The 13121-nt window shown below is 43.9% G+C and overlaps 1 protein-coding gene across 2 annotated transcripts in view; it reads left to right on the top strand.

The window, feature by feature from the left end:
- Window positions 1-4092: 4092 nt before the first annotated feature.
- The window catches only part of Prps2 (phosphoribosyl pyrophosphate synthetase 2), a 36640-nt gene continuing 27611 nt past the window's right edge, over window positions 4093-13121 (top strand). Inside the window, exons 1-2 of one of the 2 annotated variants that reach the window (XM_021187465.2) lie at window positions 4093-4369; window positions 12432-12624. In XM_021187465.2, the coding sequence (XP_021043124.1) occupies window positions 4248-4369; window positions 12432-12624 (315 nt within the window). In that variant the 5' untranslated portion in view covers window positions 4093-4247. The remainder of the gene's footprint in view (window positions 4370-12431; window positions 12625-13121) is intronic. The other variant, XM_021187466.1, reaches the window with a different exon arrangement.

The raw sequence follows: 13121 nt of genomic DNA, 5'->3' as shown, positions 1-13121 counted from the left end.
GGGACCTTGGCTTTGAGTGTTCTTGAAACTCGTTGCTGCAAGGCAGCAGCTACTAAGCAACCCTGGCTGTCCAGCATTTCCAGTGTGGCAAAGTCACATTCTAGATTGCAATGTGTACTTTGAAGGTATAAAATGTACATCATCGTTTGAGGGAATACTACCAAAACAAGACAATGAACATCTCGTTAATCTTCTCATGTTGATTACATGTTGGAGTAATGCTAGTTTGGATATTTTGTATTAAATAATGTGTATTATTAAAATGACCACACTGGATTCTTCATGCTATTTTCAAAATGTAGTTATATAAAACGTTTGTAGTATATGCACTTGGGCCAGCACTGTTCTAAAGTGAAAAAGATTGTGCTGGAACCCTCACAGTCTGATTCCTTTGCTACCTTTAAGTAGCTATGCAGTTCTGAGTTATTTATTCCATACACGAACCCTAGGTGAGAAATAAATTCATTCAGCAAACATACAAGAAACCTCACTGTATAAAAAGAAGTCAGAAAAAAAAATGAAACAGAAAATTCAAGATATAAATCTGTCTCTAAGTTCATTCCTTTCCAATCATAAGGGAAGTCACATATTAACAATGGAAATTCTCACCACTTTAGTTTTGCTACACATATTTCAATCTTAAAATAATGAACACTGTACAATATAGGCAAGGAATGACAACGTATGTGCACAGAGTATGTGGCCTTTTAGTCTTCTGAATGCAAACTGTGAGTAGAGTCTGTGTTGTCCGGGAGCCCCTCACTCTACTCAGAGATTTTCCTGTGGCAGAACTTTGGTGGACCTACTATGCAATTCCTTGGTTTATTCACATCACACTGATTCTGACCATGTGACTTGCTTTAGGCAGCAGGAGATTAGCAAGCAAGATACAGCAGAGTGCTAGTAAGTGTTTGCTCACAAAGCTGTTTGTTTGTTTGTTTGTTTCGAGACAGTTTCTCTGTGTAGCCCTGGCTGTCCTGGAACTCACTTTGTAGACCAGGCTGGTCTCGAACTCAGAAATCTGCCTGCCTCTGACTCCCAAGTACTGGGATTAAAGGCATGCGCCACCACCTCCTGGCTACAAAGCTTATTTTATTTTATTTTATTTTATTTTATTTTATTTTATTTTATTTTTTTATTTATTTAGGTAGGTAGCTGGATCTCATTACAGGTATTCTCATTTTCTTCACTTATCATTGAGGTTTGACTTTTTGGAAGACTCCTTCTGGCAACTCTGTAGTTACCTTGTCAGGAAGCCTGAAAGGCCACCAGGGAAAGTACACACTGAGGAGGCAAGGGCCAGAAGGTCACTCAACAGCTGATTCTTTCCCTGGGGTCATTGTGCCCTGAGGGGAGATATGTAAACATGCCTGGAGGCACATTTACTTGTCAGGGTCAGTAAAGAATGACTACTGGTTTCTTGTGGATTGAGACTAGGAATGCTTTTAAGTACCCTACATGGGTGCAGAGAGCCCCACAACAAGAATTAGCCAGTCTGTCAGTTGAGCAACAGTTGTAGATCAAATCTGTCAGTTGAGAGACAGTTGGAGGTCAAGGTTTTTCCACAACTTGCCCCCTGTGGATCAAGGACAAAGGTGCTTGGGAGAGAAACTTGTTCACACAAAGTCTATAGCTGCTCAATTTAATCTTAGCTTAACCTCCAGATTGGATACTTTAACATATTATTTTATGCTCCATCAGTTTTGTTATCAAAGAGAGAGAGCAAATGTCATTTCTCAGAGTTGGCTTTGTGCTCAGTTTGTCACTTAGGATGATTTTTGTTGACTCCCACTAGTATCCCCATCAACTGTAAGCACAATTTGTCCCTGAACACTCAGCACTCAAGGACAGTTCCTCAATAACTTGTCAGGACAACACGGATATTTCATCTTGTGCTGTATCAAGGTCACAATTTAATCTTAGCTTAACCTCCAGATTGGATACTTTAACATATTATTTTATGCTCCATCAGTTTTGTTATCAAAGAATCCTAGGCTCCCACACTGATCAGCAACTACTTGCCTCCTGATAAAAGTATGTATATATTTAGAGAAATGCCACAGTTGACAAATTTCGCCTATAAGACAAATATTTAAAGACAGGAAAAATTACAGTAAAATTGCTGATGATAAATTTTATTAAGGTGAGTTTAAGTATAATTAATATAAATAAGTCAATAAAACTTTTAGACATATGTTTGGATATGAGTGTAAATTTCATCTCTATGATAACTTATTATGCAAATTTTATTATAAAATACAGTTATTTGCCACTGAACATGTGGAATGTTTTGAGAAATATGTCATAAGGTTAATTCATGATCATGTAAGCAATGTAGAATGCACATAAATGAACCAAGACAGCTGGAACATCATTAAGCATTATAATCTTAATGGTGTGGTCTGTCATCTGAATCTTTATACAGCATATACTGGGTGTAGCTTAAAATCCACTGTAGGTAGATTGTTATTGCTGCAGTTGTTTTTTGAGACAAAGTCTCACTATATAGTATTGGCTGGCCTGGGATTCTTGGTCCCCAAGCCTTAACCTCCCAATTGATGAGATTACTTATATCATCACCTTGGCTCTTTTAGAAAATACAATAGGATATATACATCTCTGTAAGCAGAATGAAAGAGAGTAGAAATGCAATGGGAGTGGTGCTTTGGAGAACCACTGGAGCAGTCACTGGAATTTCAAAAAGAAACCCTTTCATAAATTCAATTTGCTTGGGTTTGAGGGGCTTTAGGGGATTTGAGAGACACAGTTTCAATAGGCCAGCTGGCCTTGAACTCAAAGATGCACCTGCCTCTGCCTCCATAGCACTGAGATTCAAGGCTGACATCTTTGCAAAGTTCAAGGAAGGGCCCAGAAGCAAAAATCCCAAAGATACGTTCAATCTAAATACTCTCCCAAATCCAAGTCACACAAGAAGTGCCTTTAGAGTGGGCTACAATTCAAAGGCAAGTAGTCTTGGTTGTGGATTTGTGGATGGCAAGCCACTTTTCAGCGGACAGTGGTAGAACCCAAGCAATTATCTGGCAAGGTTAATGAAAGCTTTTTAAAAATGTAAGTCAGGATCACTAGCGCCGCACTCCTCCAGGAGCTCAGGATGAAATCTCCTTTCCTTAAGTGTGTTTTGTGCCCCGTGATTGGCTCTGATACTGCATTAAGGACTTCAGAACTGCTGAGGTGGGGGTTGAGGGCAGGGAAAGCAGAGGACTCCGGAAGGGGGGAAGGTTGCGGGGCGGGGGAGGGGGGGAGTCTGGCTCTAGAGAATCCAAGGGACAGGAAGTTGTGGAGAGAGCCTGAGAGCCAGCCTATCTACATAAAAATGAGGACTCAGAAGGAATTGGTGAGAGGCAACTGTCCACTTGAAAACGGGCTTTCCTCTTGAGGCCAAGCTTAGGATTCAAATGGTAGCTGTCATTAATGGCTCCTTTACAGAGCAACCACACATTTAGGAACTAGACGGTAACATTTTCAGGCTTCGTGGACCTAGAATCAAAAGACAAGAAATAATGTAGGCATTTATATAATAAGAAAAATTTTTTTTCAGCTTTTGTTGAAAAAATGGAAAACAAAATATTTGAGCTCATTTTTAAAAAAATATACATCTAAATTAAATGAGAAAGAGAATTCTCGTTGGTGAGAAAACCCTTTTCTTAGTCCATCTTCAAAAGTAGTATATATCATCACTTCAAGTGCAAACATGCTTCACTCCTGTGTGCAAATACCGACCGATGTGTGGGTCTGTCTTATGTTGACACGGTGTGCACTTGAAGCCCAGGTATCACCTCTGAGTTCTGAGCTTCCGGGTTGAAAGGCTGCTCCTAGCTGTGAGGCACCACATGGCCCCTTCCTGCAATGGCTCTCTGTGCCCACTTTATCTGGTAGGTTGACTTCCCCACTTGAAAGGCAAGTCAGGAAGGCCTATGTGGAGCACGGAGCTCCCCTACTGTACTTGGGTGCTTCGGGACCACCCAGAGCTTCAAACCCTGCTCCCCAGCCTGCGTGGGCAGAAGCAGCCTCCCAGCACCCTCCAGCGACTCTTCAGCTGCTCCTCCTCCCTCTGGCTCCTCCCCCGGCCCTCCCCTCCCCTAGATCCCGCTGCCGCGTTTTCCCGCTTCACGAGCAGCCTCGGCCACCGCAGCAGCAGCAGCAACAGCAGCAGCTACTGTAGCAGCAGTCTGCGTCGCGGTCGCTTTCTCCTTCTCCAGCGCGCTCCTCAGTCCCCGTGCGTCACCATGCCTAACATCGTGCTCTTCAGCGGCAGTTCTCACCAGGACCTGTCGCAACGCGTGGCCGATCGCCTGGGCCTGGAGCTGGGCAAGGTGGTCACCAAGAAGTTTAGCAACCAGGAGACCAGGTGGGAGCCTCGTTGGGGCTGAGGCAGGGGCCGAAGCATGCCCAGGCCAGCTCCGAGGGCGTCATGCTCTCCCTTCCGGGGCGGGACGGCAACAACGCGGCTGCAGAGCCAGGGCGGCTGCGCCGGGGGAGAAAGAAGTTCTGCAAGGGACCCCCCCACCCCCACCCCCAACCCGGTCACCCCGGAGTCTCTGCGCGCGTCCTCTGGCTGTTGTCCCTTTGGTGTCTAGGCCTCCAACACCCGGACTTCGGCGACCTGTCGACCCTTGGGCACCCCAGACCCCTCTTTCGCACCGCCTCGCCTGGTGTCTTCAGTCCGGAAGGGCAAAATCAGGGCAGTTACAGAGCGTCTGGGAGAGTGGGCGCAGTCTGTGGGCATCACTTCGGTGCCGGGAATAGTGGGGGCGGGGAGGCATCGGTGGATCCGCCCGCCCCAGTTTCCAAGTCTCTGCCAGGCAGAAACCCAGACTCCTGCGTGGTTGAAAAGGCTCTGCACAAGTCCCGGGCACTGGGTTTATCCCAGGGAACTTTCGAATGCCACTTCCAGCCGCTGGTGATCAGAGTACTGCCAGCTGCTCAGGTGGCTCTCCAGAGCAGCAGGCTGGCCAAATGCTGCCTTATCCAGAAAGGTGGGTTTGTGCGGGAGTTAGAAAGAGCTTGGGAAAGCGAGACGCACGTGTTGAGCGCTCCCACCCTCCCTTTAAACTTTGCTGCATCTATTATTGCGAATAGCTTCTTTGTGTTTGTGGAGCTTAGCTGCGCACAGCAACAAGACCCCAGTTTGGCAAAAATTTCACCCATTTCTCATATTAGCAAAAGGTGCCACCAGGCAGGCGGAAGCCCTCCTCAGCTTCCCACTTGCCCAAAGTCAATTTCTTTTCCCGAATTCTGTTTAGCACAGTCAACCAACTATACAGTGCACGGTGACAGATAACCGTTCTATTTTTAGTAGCGTACGAATTCATTCCGCAAGTTTTACAGAAAAAACAAAAAATACGGACCATTTTCCGTATTTACAAACGTTAACTTAGAAATGGATAACTGAAATTTCCAGAAGGAAGCAAAAAATCTTGATGATGGAATCAATCGAGAATTGGTTGTGAAATTAAGGGCATTTGTTTTTCCTTTTTTGTTCTTTTATTTTGGTTTGGTTTTCGTTTTCTGGGACAGACTTTTGCTATGTATTTGGGCTGGTACTGAACTCACCCAGGTAGTAGCCCCGGTAGGCTTCAAACTCACAGGAGTACCTTTGCTTCTACCTCCCAAGTATTAAAATTACAGGTGTGTGTGTCATCAGACCCAGCTAAGAGTTAGGTTAATATTGATGATAAAGATGATTTTTCTAGAGGCTATGTGAATCCCGTGTGATCTTTTCTAGGTGGTAAACTATTTACACAGCTTGGGTGATAATAGAAGAAACGCTGTGGACAATGCAGGGGAAAGAACTGCCACTTTGTTTACTTATTGACTTTACATCCCGATTGCAGTCCCCTCCTCCAAGCCCCTCCCCCCCAAATAAATTAATTAATGGGGAAAAAAGGAAATAATCCAAACCTTCCAGGAGTCAGCAACAAGAAAACAGCAATGAAATGAACTGTGACATTGAATTAAGAACAGTGAAAATTTCATTTCCGTAAGTTTAAAACAACAACAAAAGAATGCCACTCTGGGGTTGGGGGATGTAGGTCCATTGGTAGAGTTGCTTGCAGGAGTTTGCATGAAGCCCTGGATTTGATCCCCTGTACAACATAAGATCAGGATGTGCTGGCACACACTACATTCTGTTCTCAGCCCTTGGGTGGAAGAAGCCAGAGAAGCAGGAATTCAAGAGCATCTTTGGCTACATGAGACCATGTCTTTTCTTTTTTTTTTTTTTTTAAGGTCACATTGCACTTTTTTTTCTAGTACAGAGGATTTATTTCAGGTCCTTGTGTATGCTAGGCAAGAAGAAGATTCAACCACTGAGCTCCATCCCCAGCTCCCTTTGTAGACTTCAATAAATGGAGGGTGCTCTAGGACTTTGGAGAAGGATGGAGCTAGGTTTGGACATTGCAAGATTTTGTTAGTCCTTGTCCCAAGTTTCAGCAGCTCTGGGGAAACAAATAGAATAAGCCTCTTTGTTTAGAAAGTGTTGTCATGTAAATAAAGGAGCAGGTTCTGCAGGGAGTGGGTTTTGAAAGTGTAAGTGAAGCAACCCTCCCTTGTAATCTCAGTGCAGTACAATGCTGCAAGGGCTGGCTAATCTAGATGATCTGGGTGCATAATGGTTTACTACTCCAAATCCTGTATCAGCTGATAGGGGAAACTCACTCAGATGTTCAGGTGGGATTGTTCGTACATATATTTAAATAGAAAGACGTCTTGTCTTTAGTTTGGGTTATCTTTTCACCGCTTTTGATCCTTAGAAAGCCTAAGCTTGAGAAGACCCCTCAGCTCCACTTTCTGTTGAATGGGTTGAGGTTTTGTTTTGTTCTGTCTGGTGTAGTCGTGGATTTGCTTTCCCTTTCTTTGAGTCAGGTTCTCATGAGGTCTAGGCTGGTCTGGAGTTCACTGTCACTAAGTCTGCCCTTGATTTCATGATCCTCCTGCCCTCACCTCCCATGCACGGATCATAGAGTACATGTCCCAGGACACCTTGCTATGCCTTGCTACATTTTATGTTCTATCCTTTGGAAAAACTTAAAAGGTTAATGTGCTAAGTTTTCTCACAAACTACACAGAGGTGGTGCTTGACTTTTTTTTTTTCCCACAGTCCTCAAATTAGGTGTTCCTGTTTGACCGCAGAGATGAGAAAACAAAGGGCAAAAGAACAAGAAAATGGGTTCAATGTGTATGAGGTACTTTTTCTTCAGTGCTTCTTGCTGAGTGAGGAGCAGAAGTCTGAATGTTGTGCCCTGGCCCTGGGCATCTCAGATCCTAGTTTTCTTAAATGCTACTTAATCAGACAGGCAGTCTTCCGCTTTTACCTTTTCATCTGTGAATTATGTCCATTGTGCAGGGAGAAGTGCATTCCAGCTTCTCCCCCAACCCCAGCAAATACTCCATGATTTGGAGGACAGTGTTCATGGTGGGATCCCTGGTCTTTTGTATTTTACCCTGGCTTAATTTACTGCTCTCAGGCTCCTTAACCTGTATCATGGGACCCAATGTACAGGTTACTGCCACTTAACAAATCATCAAGAACTCAGGGCGCTTAAAGCAACCAGTGTTCATTTGGTTCCCAGACCTGAAGCGTGTGCAGATCAGCAAGAAAGGTTTGTTTCTATCTCCAGCGGGGGGCCGCTAGGGTGGATACTGGGGCCTCCGGACCAATTTTTGAAGATAGCTTACCCACATGGCTGATAAGTTTGGCTAGCTTTTGCCAGGATGTTTTGTCTAAGAATCACTCCACAGGGCTGCTTGGGTTCCCTTCTAGCATAGGAGCTGTGTTCCAAGAAGGAGAGTTTCAATAGACAGGAAGTAGTTAAGTGCCAGTTTGTTATGGCCTGGGCTTAGAAGTTGGCATATCATCACTTCTATAACATTGTGTTGGCTAAACACAGTGCCCTCTTAGGTCTAGGGAAGGCACCTAGATTCTCAGGACAGGACCTAGATCCTGTCCCACAGCAGAAAGAAGTGTCACAGTCATTAAGCATCGAGTCAGTCATATACTTCAGCCTTGCTGTTTGAGGGTCTTCTGTCTTTGGGCTAATGCACACAACCCATTAGAGACCTCCACTACAGATTTGGGGTGTGGAGGTCTTTGTAAGTAGAAGCAGAAGTGGCTTTGGAAGAAATGTTGCCATGGTGTTTCCTGTGTTCCCCTGGACTGCTAGTCCTAGGAGGATTGCAGTCCCTTAGTGAGGAAAGGCAGGCCAAAGAATGTGATCTTGTGGGGATAAACAGTCATGAGACCAAGACTTGGGAAACTTTCTGTAAAGAGCCAGATCATAAATATTTTAGGCATTGTGTGCCACATATCTCTGTTACTGCTTTGTCTTACAGATCTGTAAGCTACAAGTCCTGCATAGGTCAGCAGGGCTGCCTTCCTTCCTGAAGCTTCAAGGGAAACTCTATTCTCATGCCTTTTTTAGTTTTCTTTTCTTTTCTCTTACAGTCTCATGCAGCTCCAGGCTAGCCTTGAACTCTCAATATGGTAGATGATGACCTTGGACTTCAGATTCTCCTGTCTCCACCTCCCAAGTACTAAAATCACAGATGTGTGTTACCATACCTGATTTTACCTACTATCTCTCTGATTGGATTTAGTCATCACATCTGTTTCTACTCTTCTAGTCTTCCTCTTCCATCTTGAAGGCTAACCATTATCACATGCACTTAAATGTAAATAGTTACATATGGCCTTTCTGTTTTAAGATCACCTGATTAGCACGCTTAATTCCACCTGGACATATACATCCCTTTTGCCATATAATCTAACATATACAAAGGAATGGGATAAATGTCTTTGGAGGGTATTCATTACTGGGACTACCAACCGTTGTTAGTCTGTGTGTGTGTGTGTGGGGGGGTGTATGTGTACAAAAACAGGGTGAGCACTGTATTTTGTCAGCCCCTGAGCTATGTAATACTTGCTTTCCAAATTAAGTCAGCCCTATGCATGATGGAATTTTGTTAAATTTCAAATTATTTGTGTGCAGGTATGTGCACATGAATGTGTGAACATATGTGGACGCCAAAGAAGAACTCTGAGGACTCAGTTCTCTTTTGCACTTGAAGGAGGATGGTTCTTGCTTCCGCCGTGCTGTATACTCCATGCTGTCTGCCCCCCCCCAAGCTTCCAGATCTTTCTCCTGTCCAAGCCTCCCACCTCTCCATCAGTGTTCTAGGGTTACAGATTCATGACACCACCTCCGACTTTCTCTGTGGGTTCCAGGGACTGAACATAGGTTGTTAGCCTTGTGGAGCATCTGCTTTTATCTACTAAGCCACCTCATTAGCCCAAGAATTGTGTTCACTCTTTAGCACTCACACAATCAGGAGCTGTGTTTCCGTTTCTTTTTGTGTACTGTAGCGTGGATAGCAGAGAACCTTAAGCAGGAGTGTGAGCAAATAGCAAAACTAGTTTTAGGAGCCCAGCATGGTGGCTCATGCCTGCTATCCTAGCACTTAGAAGATGGAGGCAGGAGGAAGAGGAGTTCAAGGTTATCTTGGCTTTGACTCTAAGTGTGTGCCACCACACCAGAGTCTGATGGTGTATTTTTAAGTGGCTGTATTCAGGTGGGCACAGTGAAGTTCTCTGTATTCATTTTCTTTTCAGTACAAGGGGTGGAACCCCAGGGTTTCATATATGTTGATGCAAATAATCTACCATTGAGCTACTTGGACAACCTCAGTTTTCCGAATTGTATTTCAATATAAGAAATTACATGGGCCTGGAGAGATGGTTCAGACTGCTCTTCCAGAGGTTCTGATTATAATTCTCAGCAACTGAGGTGGTGGCTCACAACCATCTGTAATAGGGTCTGATGCCCTCTTCTGATGTGTCTGAAGACAGCTACAGTATACTCACAGATAAAATAAATAAGTAAATCGTTTTTAAAAAGATTATGAACAGGTTCAACTTTTTTAAAAAAAGAAGTTACAGAGAAACAAAATTCAGTTCAACTTTTTTAAAAAAAATTGCACAGAGACAAAATTCAGTTCAAGTTCTTTAAAAAAGAAGTTACACAGAAGCAAAAATCACATGATGTTCATAGTGGCTCATTTGATTTGATTGTGTGTGATATGTACATGTCTGTGTGGTCATGTGTTCATAGTGTCTCAGATATATCAAATTGTTCCAACTATTGGATCAGGATTGTCATTTTAAAACCAGAGTTCCAGCAGAGCTGATCTGACTCTTTGTCCTGTGATACTCTGTGATGGATGGACCAGAATGCATGACGCTTTCCTTCTCTGGCAGCCAGACAACGTGGATGTGCTGACATGTGCTTTTCAAAGCCTTGGCTACTATACTACCTAACTCTCTTCTCCAGGCGCTATAGGATGACAACTAGCAAAGCAAGGACGTATATCACAAAAACAAAAAACATAAAAATTACAGAAAATGAAAACGGGTGTGCAGCCAAGAGGTAGAGAGTGTCTATGGCAACTGGGCCATCCATGTCATTGAGCTGTGGGTAGGATGTGGAGATGGACTTGAAGACTGACACTAAGAGTTTGAAATTCTGAATGGGCTGTGGGGGTGGCATCTGTAGCAAATAGAGAGTTCAGCAGAGAAAAGGCTAAGGTAAAGGGCACACACAACACATAGACACATTGAAACCCAGGCTTAAGGGAAAAATACGAATGTTGATTTAGCTCACCTCATGGCTCAGCTCTGATCTTCATTTCCAGGATTCAAATGGAGCCGTCCGTTTTTAGCTTGAGTACTGATGCATATTGACATGATGGCGAAGTGGGAAGCGTTTGTCTGCATGATGCGGAAGAGAGGAAGAGGTGTTAAATCCTCATCTTCCATAGTGAGAAGTCGATACCTGATGCTTCATGAAAAATTAAGATTTGGGCCTTGAATGTTAGCTGGAGACTTGAAAATAAATCTTTATTGAAAAAGCCATCAAAGATTGAAATTGCTTATCTCCTGGCTGTTTAACTGTTATAAGCCTTACAGAATAAATGTGCATCTCTCTCTCTCTCTCTCTCTCTCTCTCTCTCTCAAAGAGAGAAGCTAGTTCTTGTTGCTCTGTAGTCTATGCTAGCCTGGAACTCACAGGAATGCTCTTCTCTCAGCCTCCTGCATACTGGGATTATAGGCTAAACTAACCATACTTTAGTCATGATTTGATTGTGTGTGTGTGTGATATGTACATGTCTCTGTAGTCATGTACATGTAGAGGCCATCTTCCTCTATCCCCCTCTGCTTTACTTTTTGAGACAGGGACTCTCACTGAACCTAGAGCTCATTCATTCGGCTGGCTGGCTGGCCTACAAGTGAGCTCTAAGGATCTGCTGTCTCCACTCCCCCAGTGCTGGGGTTATGGATATGTTTGCCATTGCTCCTGGCACTTTTTAAATGTTGATTTTTGGGGAGCCAAACTGAGCTCCTCTACATTTTTGCTGGTAGTCACATTACCAACTGAGGCATCTCTCCAGCTCCCACGATTTGAATTTTTAAGACACTATCCAGTCTTAACTTTAATAATAGAAAAATTCCCATAAGGAATTATCAGAGAAGCTTGGAACTTAGAATGGCTCCTTGAAAGGTCAGCTCTTGGCTGGCCTAGGGGAACTTAGCTCTTGCAAGGATTCCTACACCATTCTTTGGTAAGAATGGCTCCTTGTGTGTGAACTATTAATAGCTAGGAAACAATGTGACTTACATTGAGCTCCCGCCTGCCTGGTGTGAAGCTAGCATTATGGAATGCACTAGCCAGTGGGTAACTCCATTACCAGTTTCCAGTCTGTAAGTTTTCCCTAGTAGACAACACTTGCCAGTTGTCACAACTCACAGCTGGACACATTGGGCTGGGCTTCTGTGAAACCTGTGGGGTAGAATGCTTGGAAGGTCACACCTGGATGCCCCCATATACTTTTCCCTTTGCTGATTTTGTTCGGTGTCCATACCATCTCATAAGTCACAATCAGAATTATGACTGTAGAGTTAGTCCCATGACTAGACCTGCTGCTGGATTGTTGAAGTTGAAGGTGATCTCAGGGGGTCTCGGAGACTATGATATTAACCAATGTTGTGATGTCTAATTGCTAATTGTCAACATGACAGAATCCGGGATCACCCGAGAGATGGGCTACTGGGTCAGCTTATTGGGGGGGGTGTATCTTAATTGTGTTAACTGAGGTGGAAAGGCCAAGTGTGTAGCACTGTTTTCTGTCTGGACCCTGACCTCTGTCAGTGGGAAAGAGAGCTGGGAAGTAGCATGCATCCATCTGCTTCCAATTAAGAGTGAAGTGTGGGCAGCTGCTTCCAGGCCCCTCCATCTTAAGTTCCTAGCCAGGATGGACTTCACTGTGAACTGTGAGCCAAAATAAAGTCACTTTTCTTAGAGTACTTTAAATAGCAATAGGCAAAGAATCCTAAGACACATGGCATTGTTCTTTTGTAGTGTCGAGATCGGTGAAAGTGTGAGAGGGGAAGACGTCTATATCATCCAGAGCGGCTGTGGGGAGATTAATGACAACCTGATGGAGCTACTCATCATGATCAACGCGTGCAAGATTGCATCCTCCTCCAGGGTAACAGCTGTGATACCCTGCTTCCCCTACGCCCGGCAAGATAAAAAGGACAAGGTAGGCGAGGTGTGTCCTGCCCTAGAAACCCACTGCGCTCACCACAGTTTCCCCACCTATTGCCTTCATTAGACTATCCAGAAGCGTCAGCTTTCCTCTTCGATGAGCATATAAATATGTGCCCTTATAAATATGTACCCTCACCTTGTCTATTCCAGATTTGTCACTGAACCCATCACATGTATCAACACAGGCAATTTAAGTTTTGAAAGGCAATCAAATACCATTATCCTTGTCATGATAGAGTGTTGTAAGGTGATGGATAGAGCTAAATACACACACACACACACACACACACACACACACCACTGAATGAGTAGAAGTGAAGACCTTCTAAATTACTTCACTGCCTTGGATCAAAGTCAGGACCCCAGGACTCCAGTTGCAACATTGTGTTCTTTTTTTGTTTGGTTTTTTTCTTTCTTTCTTTCTTTCTTTCTTTCTTTCTTTCTTTCTTTCTTTCTTTCTTTCTTTCTTTCTTTCTTTCTTTCTTTCTTTCTTTCTTT

Source organism: Mus pahari, chromosome X (genome assembly GCF_900095145.1).
Source record: "Mus pahari chromosome X, PAHARI_EIJ_v1.1, whole genome shotgun sequence".
Lineage (NCBI taxonomy): Eukaryota > Metazoa > Chordata > Mammalia > Rodentia > Muridae > Mus > Mus pahari.
Note: the sequence above shows the minus strand (reverse complement) of the source record. Positions and strands in the feature narration are given on the sequence as shown.